At 45.5% G+C, this 19955-nt stretch overlaps 3 protein-coding genes across 3 annotated transcripts; all 3 read right to left on the minus strand.

The window, feature by feature from the left end:
- Positions 1-976: 976 nt before the first annotated feature.
- Positions 977-1903, minus strand: LAJ45_05966 (uncharacterized protein; the record flags this gene model as incomplete). The annotated part of the gene is made up of 1 exon (XM_046115534.1): positions 977-1903. One exon carries the CDS (start codon positions 1901-1903, stop codon positions 977-979), a length of 927 nt encoding a protein of 308 aa, XP_045971118.1.
- A 4583-nt stretch (positions 1904-6486) lies between these two features.
- LAJ45_05967 (uncharacterized protein) lies at positions 6487-6824 on the minus strand (the record flags this gene model as incomplete). Its single annotated transcript, XM_046115535.1, has 2 exons — positions 6487-6605; positions 6665-6824. 2 exons carry the CDS (start codon positions 6822-6824, stop codon positions 6487-6489), a joined length of 279 nt encoding a protein of 92 aa, XP_045971119.1.
- A 6434-nt stretch (positions 6825-13258) lies between these two features.
- On the minus strand, positions 13259-14919 carry LAJ45_05968 (uncharacterized protein; the record flags this gene model as incomplete). Its single annotated transcript, XM_046115536.1, has 5 exons — positions 13259-13831; positions 13898-13993; positions 14052-14504; positions 14568-14632; positions 14751-14919. The coding sequence occupies 5 exons, from the start codon at positions 14917-14919 to the stop codon at positions 13259-13261; spliced, it is 1356 nt and encodes a 451-aa protein (XP_045971120.1).
- Between the last annotated feature and the right edge of the window lie 5036 nt (positions 14920-19955).

Here is a 19955-nt window from a genome sequence, read left to right on the forward strand (position 1 = left end):
CCATGGAAGAGACACCGCAGAAGGCCGTCAGCCAGTCACCCAAGTAACAATAAATAAGCCAATTCTACTACACCAAAAAGCAGATTTCCAAAGCCCCCTAGACCACGCATTGCCGACTAGCTAGTCAGCCCGCACAGTACCTCTGATCCACATGGTACAACCAGAACCAGAACCAGAAACAACTGCGAATGAGCCCAAACCCGACAGCTCCAGCACGTCGATATACAGCTAGCTATACCGCCATTCCTTTTGCGTACTAGAACCACAACTATCCGCCTACATAGCTCCTACCTACATGTAGTCCGAGTAGAACCTTAGCGTACCCAGCCCCCATACCGCAAAATGGGCAAACCGCAAAAAGACCCTTTGGCCTAGCTAGCTGGCCGGTCCAGGTTATCGACCGCGGATATGGCTAGGCCGGCGATAACTACGATGCTATATACATGCATGACCAATCACTCGGTCATGGTTCATGACCCGTCACTCGCGGGGGCAATGTATCAATCATGCAAGGGAAACTATATCTAGAGTCAGGTTTTTTTTCTATAGCGTATGGATACCACACACCAAGAAAAAGTTTCGATTAACCCAGCGGGTTTAAAGACCCGGCTTACAGGTCGGAGGAGTCAGGACCATTAGTACCCAGCGCCGGACTAGCCTATCGCGGTCCCGCGGCCTGGGATTCGTATGTATAGCCATGCACATTTCAATTGTAAAAAGGGCGGGCGGGTCTGGGTATATCACAACCGCGATTTAGGCGCAATGCGGGTTGTTCATGGTGGTATGGTGGGTTAGGTGCGTCATGGTTGGTCACTCGGCCTTGATAACTATTCGCATAACTATTCCACAATCAAATTTCAAATAAAGGACAGGCGATGATGGTTCTTTATTTGATACTAGCCAGCTACATGCTTGCTCTTTCTTAGACTATGCCCGTTATACACCACGTTAGCCAGTCATTAGGGAAGAACACGCCCTACTCCACGACCGTCCATCCCCCATACTCCTCCACTTCTGGCGCCTCCTCCAAATACACCAACGCCGCCAGCCCCTTCATCAGCACCCTCCAAGCCTTCTTGCTCCTCCAACACATCCACGGCACCCCCTCCACCCACGGCACAACCCTACACCTCCCCTCAGCACACCCCTGCATCCCCGCAGCCCCCCGATCCGCACTCACCGCCCCCACCACCACATCCTCCATATACTCCACATCCCTTGCCCTCCCCCCCGCAACCAACTCCCACTCCTTCCCCTCCACCCCACCCACACTCAACCCACCCCTCATCGCCGCCCCCATCCCCTCCAAAAACACCCACAGCACCCCCTGCCCCCCACCCGCCGCATACGCCAGCGCCAGCCCCAAATCCTCCGTCGTATACACCCCCCTCCCCAGATCCGTCGGCTCGACAGCCGCCGGCCCAAACACCCCCACCGCCACATCCACGTCTCGCCGTGTGGTCCCTCGGAACTGGCATTCCCCGTGCACCCCCACGCGGTCCAGGAACGCCTCGACGAGCCTTGTGGTGTCCGCAAAGCTACGCCCGGGCGTGAGACGGGTGGTCCAGACCTTGCGCGGCTGGAGGACGATGGGGTCGGGGTGCTTGTGTGGGTAGAGCCAGGGGAGGGGCATGCGGATGTCCCAGTGCCTGATGCGCTCGGGCATGGGTGTGGCCGGCGTGTGCAGGCGGGTCAGGAAGGTGGGGAAGGGGAGGCCGAGGGGGATGTCGAGGCGTGCGGGGAGGACGGGGGGGATGGGGAGGGAGAAGAGCATGAGGAATTCGGTGATGGAGGAGCGTCCGAGGAGTGTGGTTTGTAGGAAGAGGGGGCGCGCGTTGTTGAGGCCGTGGGCGGTCATGTCGGCGGGGGAGTCGGGGGAGTCGGGGTCGGGGAGGGGGCCCATTATGGCCGTTGGGTGAGTGTTAGTTGTTTTTTGATGTCTCTAGGTGTATGTGGGTATAGTGTTGTCTATCTGGTGATAGTCGTTGATGTAGAGCGGGTGTTGTGGAGCTGAGATGGTGGGAGTGGAAAGAGGTGAGTGTGAACTAGTGGTCGAGTGACGTCTTATGACCGTAAATAGCAACTAGCGAAGGCCAACCTGTCGGGCTAGTATACGGGTATTATTGTCACGACCTGTCCTAAAGAGGTTTGATGGAGAAGACATAACTCTTAAATGTTCCTAGGATCCTACCACGATGAGACAAATAGACATAGGAAACGTGCACTAAATCTCAACCCCGGGGTCCACTACTATCGTAAAAGTAGCAGCATCGAGTATACTCTTCCCAAAATTTCCCCGTATCACTCGATCCTGAGAGATACGACAAAAATCATCCCATTCGAACCGCCATTACATGAACCAAAAAACATGACCTAACTCTATAAACAACCCTAGCCCTGACAGCTTTGATGCGGGAATGCTGCTTTTCTTTTTCTTTTTGGTCAACCCATTAATTGTATGCAGCTTTACGTTTATGACAGTACGTATTGCATGAGACTTTAGAATTTTCTTATTAACTTCCTCCACCTCTCGCTAACATAAGAAGCAGAAATAAAACGGAAATATAATAAAGCATAGTGAATACATAGCTTCTGAAGATATTTCCCACAAACAATTTTGTCTTTACTGCGCGCCTGCGCTTATCCCTATTTAAACCGGAAAGAGCTATACACTATCTCGCAATCCGCCCCACCCCGCCTCATTTTCCTCCCTTCCTCTTCCTCAGTTTTACCTCCCCCTCCCCCCGTGCCGCCATTTGAGGAACCGTTTCCATAGGAACCAGAGGAGGCAAGAAGAATCTGAAAGTTCAGGCTACAATTAGGGGCTCAATTTGATGTTCTTCTTGCCTGTCCCGAGAGTGTGTCTACCTACATGCATGTAGTAGCTCAATGACAGGACGGATATGACTAGCGCTAAACTGAGCACAACTTCCGGGTTGCATTTCGGCTTTTGATTTAGGCCGACAGCCTAACAAAGCATAGGGGAATGGTGGCTCTGATCAGAGAACTGAAGTAGGTAAATCCCTTCCTCAGATCCCTGTTTCCAATCTCCAAGAGAAAAAAAGAAATTCCCGCGGCCAAGAACCGGCCCCGAACGCATTGGGCCAGACCAAGAAATACTCAAGGACTGAATCTTCGGCATTGAGTATATGTCAGAAAGTGATACATCAACTGCAGCTGGACAGAATGCATGACTTTTCCCCTCCGATTTTGGAAATCGAAAATATGAGTCAACTGTACATGTATGTAAGGCCTCGTACTCCTAGACCGGACCCCCTAAGTTAAGCTTTTAGGCTCCGTGCCGAGTCGCCTATTTCTTGGCTTAGGCCCCTGCATATGCACATTGACCGATCGAGTGACGGCCCATGAACTTGGCTCACCCTCACCAGCCACAGTTGCTTGACCAGGGTGCTGAACCGACCCCCCTGCCAGTGTCTGTGTTGTCTATGAGATGCGTTATGTACTGTTCGTAGATGTAGAACACATGCATAACCGGAAGGCGCAGCATACAATGCTTTCTGCCGTGGAGGGGGAGAGGGAGACTGTCTCCGCGAGGCAGTGCAAAAGGCTATGTAACTATCGTGATGTGAAAACTTCTAGGTAGCTATGGTCATGAGGGAAGCTGGTCTTTGCATACAGCCTTTTGAATGTGATATGGCTTACGACTAGTGGGCAATTGCTAATTGCCCGAGAACGGGCGCTTTCGCCGCGGGGGAGCGTTTCGTGATAGTGGGGGAGCTAGAATTTTTGATGAGGGGGGGTACTGCTGATCAGTGTGTGTTTAAGATGGTTGACATTGTGATTGTGAGTAGGTATGTCCAGTTACAGGAGGTACATGTGGTTCAAGTCAGGATGCAGTAGTAGGACGCGCATTGGGAGCCTCAATCCGCTTCTAGGACAGTTCAAGTGTTGAACTACACGTGACATCAGAAACGGATCAGCGAGCGAGTGATACGCCATGTATGTTTCTAGTCAGCCGTTTTAAAGGGCCGATTCGGTATTCAGTTCTAGGCTATGCTCAAGCTGGACGTGAAAACTATAGAAAAGCGCTGACAAAGGCGGCTTAGTTTGAACAATATAATTTCGACCATGGTGATGAAATGAAACACGGAATTTCCATGGTTTCCCATCCCCTCAACTCTCTTTTTTGGAGTTTCTCTTTCTATCGTAAAGAAAACTAATGTTTTTATCGTCCGTTGAAATGACTAATTTAAGTTAGTTATAGCCTCGGACCCAGGCTGGTCCTGGATCCTGTAAATTAGTATATAAAGCGGCGAAAGGAATGTACGACAATCTACAATTTTCAAACACATGAGAATTGAGTGGTGTTGCAAAAATTTCTTCTTTCCTAAAGATGTAATTCCACCCTTAAACCCTAGATGCCGTGGAAGTGCGCAAGATATTTAACTTTTGGTTGGTGTTCTTCCGGGCCAAACGGCTATCACGGCTATTCCGGGCACGTGTAATTTTGAAGTTTCCTTTCGCCTATTTGATAGGATTGAAGTTACCGTAGGTGATCAAGATCTGTAGGTTATTCCCACCTGATAAACCCTATCGCTCATTATCTACCATTTAAGGTTTTCTAGCGGGGGCGGGAACTCGGCATGCAGCTTAGTGGCTTGGAAGGTGGGTTGATGACGCGTTTCGTCTGAAAGGTATTCTTAGCCTCTAATTTTTCTTCTTCTTTTCTTCTCTTCCCTTTCCCCTCCCATCCTTTTCATCGATATACTTCATCATCACCACGAATGGCCAACCTCCAGCGACTAGCGTTTCAACACCCATCAACCCCCTACGAACGTTTCATCAAACTGATAGTATCAATAGTCTTAGCTCTAAAAATTAATTTAGCGCATCGTAATCGTGAATAAAATTTCTACTAATCCTTTCTTCAGTCATCGACGTTTCAAACGACACATATGTAGATCTTTCCCCTGATTTTGATACTAATATAAATTCTCCCCAGGAACTGTGTCATCTTCTTTTGTTACTGACCATTAGGACTAAAGAACTGCAACGGAGTACCACCTCAAGCCTCCCCGGATTGATTCACCGGCTGGATACTGAGTTCATTAAACGAGGTAGATAGAAAGCTTTTGAACCCAACGTCATACATGTTCGAAGGCTTACAAGACTCGCGAAATAAACCTTGAGGCTAACGGCTCCCAATGGGCTTCGGTTTACTTATTACCTGGACCCTGCATGATTCTTTACCTGGGGCTCACCAATATTTATGACAATGTCTCAAACAAATCTGTCTTGCTAAAATTCCGTCGCAGTACAGGCCAAACGTGTTTGCTTCAGTTGTGGAATGTCCAACCCGGCCCAATTTTTAAGGTCAGATCAGTGCCAACTGCACTACCAGGGGCCCATGGGTAATTTCACACCAGTGCACACTTGCAAGGAAGATTGTCTTAGAACCTGGACCCATGTCATGGAAGGCTTAATCCGTCATATATATTACACGGCCAAATAAGGTTCCTCACTAGACATTTTAAGCCACCTTTGTTGCAACAAAAAAAGATCGGCGAAAAAAAGATAATCCTCCTCTAGCCATACGAGGTTGGTGTGATCAGGGAAACGCAGTTGATAGCCGTGCTCTTATCCCATAAACCGTCGATGCTGACACCCCTCATGCGAGACAAAAAGCCACAGCACAATTGGGTAATAGATCAACAAAATCACAAAATCCATTGGCTCTAGCCACCTCTTGGAATTTTCGAAAGGGTGTCAGCATTGTCTCGACGGTTTATGGGATACTCTTGATACCATTACAGTAGCCTCTGTGAGCGGCGTAGGAAATATCATACCTACTACCTCCAGCTAGTAAACGCTGATCCTTTTATTTGCCGATCTTTTTTCTGTTGGCTTAAAAGGTCTACTATTCCATTCCCTGAAATTCAACCTCGCCGAGAATCCAAGTTTTTAAGATCACTCTGGATCCAGCGGTTCGATATCAGATCGACAACTCTGTTTGATTACCTAGGGAAATGCCCGAATCGATGTATGACTCTGAGGGAGGCGTTGCATCCCCTGAGCCCTATATATGAGATCATGATATCTCTTGAGAACTTGGCAGTAGTACATACTAGGTTTTTCTGGAACAACCATGACACAAATTTAAGTACAATGTGGCTTGAGAGACTTTCGGAGACTTTCGGGAATTTAATTTCAGGCCCAGCAGACTATTACTTAAGTACCACTCTCCGAGGTTCATATCTTAGTCACAGGAGTCAATCTCTAAGATTGAATTCATCTTGAGCGTTGTGTAGGAAACAACATAGAGAAGCCACAGTAAGTAAAAGAAAAAAGTCTATTATATGTTCATTATATGTATCTTATGTTGCAAAATTACAAAAGAAGGACATTAACCATGATAGATAGGAAATAAATACAATTCAAGCCGAAACCAAAGACAAAGATAAAATAGACAAAACATGCATCTCAATTAAATAAGTCCCAGCCCGAGCGCGTTAAGTTACCACTTATTTAGAAAACAACGACGGCACCCGCTATCAAGGCCGCGGCACCAGCACCAGCAAGATTGATCACGTTGTTGGGCGCGAAGTTTGGGGTCCCTGATGCACTTGCAGACTCCGTTGCAGTGGCTTTTGAGAAATAGACATGTCAGTACTTATTAGATTTATTACATATCATGATAACATACCATCGTCATCATCGGAAGAGCTACCACCTCTCCTGCGTGCAGGAGTAGGTGTACGACGTTCAAGTTCACCAAACCTTTGGTCGTAGCCACGACGCTCGACGTAGTCGCCGAGGATTGGTGTCGCGAGAAGGGCGACGAGGAGGAGGAAGAAGGTAGTCATAGTGAAGGAGTGCATTTTTAAGGTTATGAGGTTATGAATCTTCGTTGGCTGGTCGAGAATTGGGGTGGAAAACCAAGAAATCTTATTTGGTGTCGATGGATAACTATAGAGAAGTGTTGAAGGCGTGATGTCCAAGAATTCAACGGGCGAGGGGATCCAGTTTATATGGAGGGAGATGTGGTGCAACAAAATATGGCCCAATAGCTGCAATCAGTCGAATTAAGCCAACTCCCGCGGGAGGGGAAACTCTTTGAGGCTTGGAACCCTCTCATAGGGCTACGCTCTAGACAAGGCGCATACACCATCCTAGGGGAGGTTGGTAAGAATATCCCTGCTCGTAGCGGGCTCAAGCTCCGCACTAGCCACATATTTATCCATATACAAGGGACAATTGGCCCGCAGCTAATTTCAAGCTTATTCTGCATCATGTTTCTGAGGTCACTCTATCATCACACCATAGAGTTAGCGAGTCGCTTCAAGAAATTACAGAAACCTCAGAATTTGAATACGAGCTCAGATACGAACAGGTTTTTACTTTTTCCTTGTCATTTAAACTTAAGCTTAACTGCATCTAGCTCGACATAAGAACATCAATACAGCCATTTCGGGGGCACAGATCATGTATGTAGTTAGGTTCCTGTTTCTCCTGTGTAAGTTCCATAAATCGACTATATGCAGCTATCTCTTGGCATTTCCTCGTGTCACCAGCCTATTCCAAATCGATGCCAGGGCATGTGACTCTTACCCTGTCTCAAACGCTTGGGGCCATGTCCTGTGTGGCGAAGCTGACCCTAACCTAATAGCATGTGGCTCTGCAGTTAGAATAAGCTTTCAGGAATGTATTTATACTGCAGGCCAAGTCACTACCAAGGAAATTACACACTAGGGCTAGGTATCGGTGAAGACGACCCCGGATATTGTAAATACAATATTGCCTTTCAGCTGAATCACTAAATATATCATCGGCTGTACAAACATCGGATGAGTAATTGCGCAGTAGTACTCGTTGGCTGGGCTTACGCTTATCGGTAATACCTATTCGAGAATTTCGCGGCAGAATTTTCAGATTGATTAGGTGGGCTGATCTTAGGTCTACCTAGGCATACAGAGTTCAAGGATTGAGGCCGTTAGGTATTCTAGAGACATTACTCAGAATGGAATAACTCATCAAAGACTCCTTTCAGCTAAATTTTTCACCAAAATATCATCATAATCGGTTTTTGATCGTCCAAATTTCTGTAAATCGCAAGACTTACATGGAAGAATATGTTGGATCTAATTGTCTTGTGGTTGGATTTTTATTAGCTAATATTTTCAGTCATCAGAGTGATAGTCCATGACGCGAGCGAATCGTCCCTGAGAAAATATTGATTAGCCCGCAGCAATTCGCTTTATAGCCTCGCGAAACATATCAGATATGGAAAGACAGGTATATTTTCAGTCAACTGAATTTGCATCCAACACCCCAATATCCAATGGGGTTCCAGTTTGAAGTCATACCAGTCCATACGGTATAAAAGGACTCACCTGGTGCTTTGTGGGGGGGGGGATTAGCGAACAATCAGTGATCACTCGAGGAAATTCAGTTGTAGGCTTTGATAATCCAGCGGTACAATACACCTGTACATATAAGAGACACAGATGTTATCAGAAGCTAATGGACGGCCATAAACATAAAAGCGGACAATTCCCAACGGCGATCGCAATCCAGGTATGGCAAATAGAAAAAGACTTCAATTATTCGAAATAAATTTCCTAGGGATCATTGCAATGCCCGGCTGGATTTATCTTCTATTAAATGCAGGGCTATAATGGGGTTTGAAGCCAATACAAAGAGCTGCAAAGCGGATTCCCTCAGAGCTCCTGCACAAGATCAATCGGATTCAGCGCCTCCTGTGGCTAAAATATCATCGGTGAAGAAGGTTAACCGGCGATTCTATTAGAAAATGTCTCATGTTGGATGCAGACATCATGAGTTGATGAGCGTAGTCATCTTTGAAATTTAACACCTGCTGCTTTTGAGTTATCTGCATCCACCCGAAACCCCACTCTAACAGGAACCTTTAAAGTGCCGTTTGGGATTTGGCGCGTCGCTTTCAGGGGTGCGCAAAGGTACCTGCGTGAATTATTTATCGACTAACGCGGCTTGACTTTTCCTCAAATACCTGCATAATATCGAACAAGTCAGGTGGAATGCTCTAATTATGTTACCGTGGCTACATATCTACATATCCTATAACATCAACGGAAATATTCACCATCTTATAAGGCCTACTTCTTGGGCCTTCTGGGGTAGGACATTGATGATGGTCATCTTCTATAGGTATTCATTACATAAAACTGTCACTTGATCGACTACATGACGAGATCTCTTCAACAGCCAAGGTTTTTTTTTAAAAGATATTTGAGACCCACACGCATGCATTCCCGCCGGAGTGTTCCGGGAGCGAACCCTTGTTTTATGTTCATTCACTTACTATTCGGATGAACCACACTCAATATGCATCGATTTGGACCTGTCTTTGCTTTCGGAAATATTGTGCATGTCATTCATGTCAGACTTGAGTACACACATGAACCGAAGAAGTGCGATTTGAAACCAGAGTATGACGTGTTTACTGATCACGATCTCTCCACCTACTAAGCTTCGTGTGCGACTTTTCATGTCAGAGCCCACTGCTAGCATAGCTACATGTCCTGTATACCTGTACCTACAGCATATGAAGACAACGAACATCGAGAAATACAAGGCACCAATCGTCAATTCCACACCTGCCCGATAGTGTGGCTTTTATAAATCAGCTTTATCTTCTATATCACTGGTTAAGAAGTAGCCAAGGCGATTACCGATAGCAAACATTACTAACTCATCTGCCCTGCATGAACGGTTTCTGACCCCTTCAATGACGAACTAGGCTATTTCCAAAGGCTTGTTGTAGATATAGTATAACCACGAGTAATCTATCAAAACTGGACACGTTGTTAAAATCCTAACTTTAACTGAAACTGATATAAAAGATTCTCGCAAATTACAAGCAACAAGGCGTGCGCAATTATCTGGCTATTTCGTTCCGTAACTTACAAAAAGAGCAAAATCAAAGCAGGCTTCCATGGCTACATGTATGTAAGTTTAACAACGTATAACCTAACAAAGAATTTTGCGTCGTCATATAGAAAAAAAATTATGCGTTACTTCCTTGGAAGTACTGACGTGTCGATCCGCTATAGTTATCCGTAAGAGCCCAGTTGTATGGAAGAAAATCCAGTTTTCATCTGATGACCTCTCTTTATTCATCCAGCCACTCAGAGCATTGTCTTGGCCATGTACCCAAGATCCGGAAGAAGCATGTACCAGGTACATACTGCAGTTCAGGTGACCCTGAATATTGTTGACCAATAGTTGAACATGGTCGATGTTCGATTATGTGGGGAAACGCAGCTACAATGCTTCGGATACAACGAGGCCTCGAGGGATACAATGGAATAGATGCTTACTTACGTGTCGAATTAAACTATCTCTTAGACCTAGGTGTTAGAAAGCCATCGATGGAATATGATGAGTATCCCATTTTAAATATTCCAATAGAGCAAAAATAGAGAAAGTGTGTGTACTATTGTCTTGCACTTGGACATTTTCCATAGGTTTAATGCAGCTCCTTAAACATCTGTTAATATTATTGGCGGAAAATGTGCAGCTAGCAGTATTCCCTGAGAACACCACTAATGACTAAATCCAATACCAGATACATAGATTTACAAAACAGTGACACACAAGGTACATGAGATAATACGCCTTGAGAGGCGGTTTAAGTAGAAGTTTCTGCAGTTGTTCCATACTTGCTTTACCTAACACAGGAGGTGTTACACAACATCTCAATATGCCAGGGGCTACAACACACTGTGAGCCTTCAGACTCTAAACAACCGTACCACTTGGAGTTTCCTCTGCCTTTCGGAGATGCATAGAACGGACCTAAAAAATCTGCGACACTTTGAGCCGCTCATACGTCACGTGATACTCCACCTATCCCTATACAAATAGGTAGAACCTATCGCAACCAGGCATTGATCAAATTACAATCATGACTACTGATAAAGACTCGCTGTTATCTTATCGAATCAAGCACCAGAGAATCTCCATGTGCACATCCCGATTCAAGGCCAGCAGCAGCCTTGATGTACGCATATGTATTCATCCTTTTCAGATATTAGCATGGGCCATGTCTCTACGCACATATCCTTCCGTGTGGGTAATACGGATCGTACGATCGAAATCGTTCTGTAGTATCTCCATCTATCGACAGTCTGTCTCAATTGAAGCCCCTTGTGTTCCCGTCCCGTTTTTTTCTCGGGGAAAAAATTATATCAACACTTTTCGCGATTATGCCGCACTGTGCGCTAACCAATGTGACTCCGAGCATTGCAACTACCTGACTTACGAAGAGATGAGTTTGCAGCATATGGAGAGATCCATCGACTTTGGGTATCCCCAAACAATTTGCAGATTTATATTTCATTTTTCTTGCAGGAACACAGCTCCCATGATCAAAGAGTAAAGCCGTCAACATATTATATGTAACTCTTCACTCTGGGGTTTAGGATATGCATCATGAAACCTCACTCGATCCTGGTTGTCGTTTACCCAAATTCAGCTAGCGCTGTCAACTCTCACCGCACCTTGACTTGGGTTATGCTTCAGTGTTTTAAGAAAACTATTAAATAAATACAGCCTAATTTATTCGCCCAGATGGTTTCCTCGATTATCGAAGCTAACCTCTAAATTACACGTAGTAACTGCCTTTCGAATTTTTCTAGTTTTATCAAACACTAGAGTGTAGTTTCATGTACATAGATACATATGCAAGTAAGTACAATTAAGATACATGTAGTTGGTCTCTGATGTGGTATAATTCACATGTGAAACTTTAGCTATATTATACCCTTGCTAATTATTGAGGTGCAAACCAAGTAACCAGGGTTTAACAATCCTACCGGCACGGCTCCTCGGTAATCGAATCCAATAAGGAACCAACTACATGTTAATACTAGGAATTCATACGGCAACGCGGAAGATTTATCGGCGATGCTCCTATCCACAAAGGCTTCGATTCCGAGAGTACAGCCTGCTAGCTCGGTACTCGGTCTGCTTTAGTATCTAGCTTCGAGGTGAGTGCGTTGAAACTAAATAGCTCTATCCCAATATTAAACGTCTTAAAAACTTTAATCGATCGTGGAATCCTCGTTGCGTTAATTCGAACCGGTAGGGATATATATCCTAAGCTTGAAAATCACAGTGACATACATCAAAAACGGAGTTTTAGTTCCATTTTTCACGGGGGCGAGGATCCAGCTCCGATTAGAGAGGAGAGAGAAACTCTGCAAATTGATTTCTTAACCTGTAACCTGCATATTGCAGTCCTGCTGCATCTCAACAAGGCTTCTTTTTCTTTCAATTTTCCCGCAAAACTGTACCTTTAGTAGAATATAGTACAAACTACGCAACTATTCTATCTCGAGCGACTCCATCACCTATTTCTCGCGAATTAAAAGCAATACCGTCTACCGTCTACCGTCGCCCCCTCACCATAACCATTTAGGCGATTAGCTAGAGGAGCAAGTGGCTTGCTTCTTAGGAGTCTGTTGCTTGTATTAATCATTAACCTTCTACCCACATAACTTACCTTTCTACTCTAAAATAAAATTGAAATGCACAATGCACATGCACGAGAAAGTTCCTTCCCTTGACAGGCGTTGGAAAGAAATATCCAGGTTACCGCAACCGACTTCTCCGGTACCGGATGGTTTTATCCGACAAAACAGGCAAAAAAGGCGATAAACGAACGGCTTGCCTTGTCGACCCCCCAATATTGTTAATATGCGAGACGGTTTCTCGCTTGGGAAGCCCACGTTACTTGTGCTGCGGGATATTATGCACGTTGAGTAAATGATTTACTCCACATGCACAGAGAAATGATCTCCTTTCTGGCCCTGTTTCTGTTTTTTGTTCTGCGCATTGGCCACCAGATATATTTCGATCATATGTTTCACTACTTATGTGGGCCTGATTAAGATCAACATACGGTCGTGATTCACATCACCGCATATAACTACCTGAACGTCTTTCTTTCTAGCTCATAAAGTATTGTATTGATGATCGTGACCGTGATCATGATGAAAAGCTATATATATGGCTATCTATTGAGGGGGTAGCCTAGTATACCCTCTTTCTATAGTACAAGTGAAATAATTCTAAAGCCAACGAAGAAAGATCCCGTCCCAAACAAATGAAAGTATGGAAGCATACGTGTTAGTAACAAGTATCGGTCGATTAACGCCAAGCCTATACCCCCAAATCCTCTAATAATATAGTAGAAAAAAGTCCCAAATAAGAAAACTAAAGAAAAACGTTTCCCAAATACATGTCTACCAAGTTCATTATCTCAAAGGATTGGCCAGCTCTTCCTTTGGTGTTGAAATGGGTGTGGGCGGAAGTTCGATGTTATCAAACTTCTCGTCGCTTTCCCTGCCGGCCGCCAAACTCTTCCTCGGGATAACAGGACCCCCGGTCAGCTCGGCTGCAACGCTGCCCCACATCCTCCTGACGAATCTCTCGCTGTCGTGTTTAATCAGCCAATCCTCCCGAGGCATCCTGATGCTCTCAGGATTTAAATGGACAGTTTTGTAATCGCACTTGTGCCATTTGTCCCGAAGATCCTCGCCAGTCTTTTGTGCAGATTTCACACGCTCATATCTGAGTCGTTCATAAGCACGAAGGGCTCTGGGAATCTTCTCAGATGCGGGAATAGTGGAATCTTGATGCGATAGGGAGAGACATGTAGCAAGCACAGAGCCATCTTCGATTGCTTGAGAACAGCCCTGTACTGAGGTTGGAAGGAAAGGATGCGCTGCGTCCCCGAGGAGACAGGTATGGCCAGTGGGAGAAACCCATGTTGGTAGAGGATCTCTGCATACAAGTTTCCAGTCCATACATGAAGGCGATTTTGATACCTGCAATTATGTATTAGACAGATCCAATGATTGAAAGCTAAGGACTTAGTGGGGGGTTATATTTACAATTGCGCGGCATTTTGGATCCCAGTCCTTGATGCGGTTGAGAACATCCTCTACTTTTCCTTTGCTTGACCAAGACTCTTCGAGATTCGAATCATCCTGTAAGATTTGTTAGTGTTGTATTTCTCAAAAGAAATACCTGGAATGCACTACTTACTTTTCTTGTACAAACCCAGGAAATCTCCTTTCCGCCTTTGCAGCTCGCTACTAGCAAATGCATATCGTCCCCTAGCCATCCAGTGTGTGTATCTCCATTCTCCACGAACTCTTTAGTCAAAGGATCTGTCGTGACACCGTTCTCCTCTGCATTGAACCAAGCTCTCCAGACAGAATATCCGCTACTCCTCGGTTTATCTTCGTATCCAAGAATCAGTTTTCTTGCCCTACTTCGAACTCCATCGGCACCGACTACAACATCGCCCTTGAAGATCTCGCCAGACTCGGTTTCAATCCAGGCTTTGCCGCTAGCTGCATCTTCTTTATATCCAGTGACCTTTTGACCCATATTGAACTCGACGCCGAGCGACTTGGCGTATTCGTAGAACACCTTGTGAATGTCTGCTCGATGTCCGTTGTACATCGGTCTCTCACGGTTTGGGGGCATGGCTGCCTGGAAAAATATTTGTTGGCCATCTTTGTTCTGGATCTTGAAACCGGAATGGCGCATGCATACGGGGCGCAGCTTCTCCTCTATGAGTGCTGGATCCCATCGTGACATGATTCGGCCTGCATTTGTACCTTTAAGATTGAGAAGATAAGTTGTTAGCATAAATCTTTCTTTTGGGGGATGTGAAAAGGTTGTTGCAAGGTTGGTGAATATAGTAGTAACAACCAATTCTAAAGTGATAATACTCACTAATTGAGATAATATCACCAAGCTGTTCAAATGTTGGAGTTTTCTCGACTATGATAGCAGTGTGGCCTTTAAGTGTGCATTCGATTGCAGCTGTAAGACCCCCAAAGCCAGCACCGACTATGATAACTCGTATTCCAGTTTTGGGATATTGCGCTATAGGAGATGCCATTGTTTCTGATGTTATGAGGTTTTTCTTGAATGTGTGATATTGCTGGTTTGACAATGCACTGGAGCTGGATTGTTCTTATAAGAAATATGGGTAATGGGTGGGTTGGAAAAAAAGAATTGTAGTACTAAGGACGCTCTAGCTGTCGAATCGTACGTCTGGATAATTGTTGTGTTCGAATAAAAAAGCATCGGGGAAGTGAAAATCTTATATACACGTTTGCTGGCCGTGTGAGGTTCAATGGGGGGACATTAAAAAGTAGTAATTGGCTCTGTAATGAAAGAGTATGTTAGTGGTTCTGAGAGTTTGGGGGGGGGGGGGGGGGGGTGGGCATTCAATTCCAGTATTAGTTCTGTTGCATGCTACGTGAAGTCAGACATAACCCATAACCCATAACCCCCCACCCCTCCTAATTCTCTGCTACTCCCTGAGTACTTTCAGTTCTATCAATTATTTGATTAACTTGTTCGTTTAGGGTATGGTGGTGTAGGAATATCTATAGCGGCCCTTGATTGATGATCCTTCCTTACAAATGGGAAACAGCGTATACAGAATGGAACAGATATCGCTGTCAGCCCGGGGGATTGAGGGGGCAGGGGGGGGTGAAGATGGGCACGTACCATACCTACATGTATCCACAATAAAGTAGTTAGCTACTAACCTTGCTACTCAGAGAAAAAGATATATGGGTATGCTGCACGGCGCCTTTGCCCATGCACTCGACTGACGGAACAATTTTGTTAGCCCCCCTCCTGCATGGCACGCGAGCACCATACCCTGGCTCCGGGCCGTTTTGTTCACTGATTCATATGAAGGAAGGGGTCGATTCGGGGAATTCTTTTTTGTGGTAGGCGGTTAATTATATCAAATGGGTTATAGCGCCCCACTGAGGAAAGTGGCATGGAAATCGTGGATGGATTGCGTGTATGTACAGTACATATGTACCTACGGTGCGCAGCGCGAGGTAGCACTTATGTAACCTGCCCTCCTGCCTTACCTGTATGCAATTGCAAGCGGAGATAGGTTATGTGTACTGTACCTCTAGAGTACATTATATTGTAATTCCATCGGTGCAATATAGAGATGTGTGTATATACAGGCTGCACTGGCAATGTAGCTAAGGTACTCCAATATGGGCCGTGGGGCGTTGAGCGAGAGAGATACAAACCCAGTAAGAAATAGGAAAGAAAGAAAAAATCTGAAAAGTCAGCACAAATCACCTGCCCGGAGATTCCTCGTTCTGCAAGTACATGTGTATGATGGAGATGATGTTGGCCATTGGAAGGGCATAATCGAAGCAGAGCTGCAAGCAATGCAGTGCACGTCCACACACACCTACCCACATTCGTACAATCACCAATAACCGTTGGATGCATGGTCTCGACCTGGAAAGTCCCAGGACCGTCGAAACTTCGACATTTTCGACTTGAGGAGAGACCCTGCTACACTAGAATCAAATAAGTAGACATCCAGAAACCGAAACAACCAAGATAAAATTGTCGCGGGATTCCCAATCCACTCTCCCCGACAAACCTCATGTGGTTAGTTAGAGGCTCTATTACAACTAAGATCCCTGCAACAGCAATTTCTTTAGATCCAAAAATTGATTTTTTTTTCTCCCGCAGCTTCATGGCTGCCCTTCGTTCTTTCCCTCCCCCGGAGCTCCCGAGTGCAGGTGGAAACTTGAACGAAGCTAACTCAAGGAACATAAAACAAAAAAGAAATAGATTGTTTTGATATCTGGCCCGAGTCGAGACGTCGTCGTTCGGCCATTGTGTGAAATTAAGGCGGTGACTAGGCCAGCTGCGTAACAACCGCGTGATTGAGTGCGACACTCCCTTACTATCTCGGACTATGCACAATATCTAATGGGTATCTACATGTACCTACTCCAGATTTCGTACGGTACGCTACGCCTCGGGCTCGAACCGGGCCTTTTTCTTTTTCTTTCTCGCTCTTCTTGAATTGAGTAAAAAGCTGCTGTATTCTAGGCAATCAAACCGCAGCGCCAGTCGCTCGCTAGTTTCCGATATGTCTGGTCCTAAAGAGCATTGACACGTCGTGTCGGATCTGCGAACCCGGTACCCACCATTCATGAGTTCGTTACCTGAAATTATTATGGAACACCGACTTCAATCATTACTACATTACTATCAGAAGAACTTTTTGGCTACCTATTACATACATGTTTCATTCTATTAAAGCATTCAGACCTCGAGAGATCACTTGTTCTTTTGTCCAGTATTCAAGTCACGGGTTCCTACCCCCCCCCCCCTCTTTTCTCTGCCTCCTGCGCTGTCGCCATACTGGTTGGTTTGCAACTCACGACAGCTCCGCGCGGGGAATCACAGAGCTTCGCTATTTAAAGTCGATGGTCAAGCCACACACACGTGGTCAAGTGTGAATTGCTACTCCGTTTATTACGGGATGAATGCTTTCAGAGGAGCGCAACGTTCGAGCTCCTTCGAAGTGCTCGGACTGATACGTTATTCCCTTGTGAGCATGCTCAGATGTTCCCGGCGCGATACAAGGGAACTCTAGTACAAATGTGTCTACGTACTACATGATGGTATATTGAGCAAAATAAAAAAATCGTGTTTAGGGCTCCGGCCGGCAGAGGCGCAATAAATCAATGCACTGCCTGTGTTACGTAACAAAGAATTAGGAGGAAAAAAACAATTAAGGTACATGTAGGCACTGGCTTGAAGACCTTCCATACAGCATCAGCCCGAGTCATAATAGAAATGACTGTTTTGAGAGTCCACCAATTGAACAGCCAGGCGATCTCGCTCTGATGGTGGGAGGGACCTGCGCTACAGCTACAACATACAATATCAGATGCCTCTCTCATCGAACCACTAACATCCCACTGGTTAATTTGTGTAGGTATTTCTTTAGCGGGCATTGAGATTCAAGCTGCGTCATAGCTCCGCTCCTAGTAAATACTCTAGGTGAATTTTTCTGCTCGCTTTCTATGCGTAGTCTGGATTGAAACACTGAGCATGAGAATGTTTTGTTAAACCCTGGCTGGAAATTGCGTGTAGTATTCAAATGTTCATTTCCATAGTGCTCTGTTTATTAAACAGTTCTTTACTGCGGATAACTTCCAGAATAAGTAAAGAACATGGGGTACGGGGTAGTTCGAGTATCCTTCCCTCCCACTTCCACCCCACCACACACCACAGTCTTTTTAACCGTTGCCAAGAGGATGAGCATCCAGGGTTGATTAACGAGAGGGTACAGGTGAAACTTGAGCTTGGTCAGAATCTTATAACAACGCCTACCGAGAGTATTGATATATGCAGTGTGATACGTGAAGGAATTCGGTATACCGGCACCCTGTGCGTACGCATTCCACCGGGTGAATGGAATGGCGTGGAGATATAGAACTCGGGTTTGATCTGGTCTGTGCGCGGCCATAAATCAGATTTTTGAGAGTTTTTTGTAATCGCGGATTGTAAATTGCTAGTACTATATATACTATACTTATGCAAAGAGGTGGGTTCTTTGCAATTATTAGGTTATAGATGAGTAGACCCCAGGAAAAGTAGCTTGCTAGGATCGGAAGCGACGATGGTCATTTTAAGGAACGTTTAAAACGGAGGGTCCCGGAAACAACCCTTTAATGGGCCCGTATCAGAAGGTTTTTTAGTTGGGAATCTGCGATAATAATGGTTAGTTTGGCCGGGCCTGATATCCAACAGTTTGGCAAGGATTGGTGATTCTAAAGTATTCTACTATACTATTATACTACTATGAGTTGTCAAGAGTGATATGTGACTGAGCCAGACATATTAGTTGCCCATACAAATTTTAAAATTTCTAGCGATGAGCACGATTCGTATCCCAATTTAAGATAACAAAAAAAAATAGCGTTGCCAACTGAGCCCTTAACTCCTAGGGACGGTGAGATAGGTTTGCTTTCCGAGATAACTGCTACCAGGGGTGTTCTTGGTCTGATTCAACGGCGAGTCACTTAGAGCACGGTCCCGAGGACAGCCTCTTTCGGATGGGATAAACCTGGATTTGTGATGCATGTGCTGTCTCGTCCTTCTTTCTAGATGGTGCCAAGATGACTTTAGTTGCGCGCACATTCCTTCCACGATCTTGCCGATGCATGCCTAGAAAATGTAGGAGCATATCAGAAACTTCAATACATCCCGCCTCGGATGCCCGCCTTCGCCTGGATATTTCGTATAATTAAACTTACCTGTCACATCGTATATCTGCTCAAAATCCGATTTATCGACGTAGAGCTGCCCGAGTAGCTTTTTAATTTTCCAGCACCCGGTGAGCACTCCCGATATCCCGCTAGCTATCCAGTAACGCAAGTAGATCATTATGACCGCCTTTCCGGGTTTGCCCTGAAGGAATAACCGTTACCGGGTTATGCCTGACAGTGATGTTGTACATATCTGTGCCCCTTGAAACATGTAGAGTGCACCCCACCTACAAGCAACCCTCGATTAGAAACCATTGAATGTGAGAGTGAAACCTTTCTAGAAGGTTTCAAGAGTACGCATAGAACGGTATGTAAAACATAACATCGCGTCCCTAACCTATGATGTAGTTAACACTATAGTTGACGGAAATTATATGATGGATATATCGGCCATAAGTGCACATCGACGATTCCAAACGCTGCGGTTGTATGATCGCTCGCCAACCGGGCCATTTTGAGCTGAGGACCCTGGCTTGGCCCGTGCCCTTGCATAGTGTACCAACACTTTGTGAGGAGATGGATATCGATATCGCCCAGATTCCCTTCGCTTTTTTTCTTTTTTCCCGGCCTGCCGAGGAATGTATAGAAAGCTAGGCCTTATCTCTTAGAGTAGTCTGATGGTCGAATGGAAACCCGGATAGGATACTCTCCCGCTGCCCTGCATTTCCAGGGGCTCGACGTACTTGAGGTACTTTCGAGGATAGAGGGTCGGTTTTGGAGCCGTTGGTGCGATTTCAAACGTCAGCCACAGTGGTACAAGTGAAAGTGGAGGTCTATGTTAGTGGCTAGGCCGCGGTATACATCATAGAGTAAGCAG

The sequence above is a fragment of the Morchella importuna genome (genome assembly GCF_003444635.1).
Source record: "Morchella importuna strain M04M26 chromosome Unknown Morimp01GS017, whole genome shotgun sequence".
Lineage (NCBI taxonomy): Eukaryota > Fungi > Ascomycota > Pezizomycetes > Pezizales > Morchellaceae > Morchella > Morchella importuna.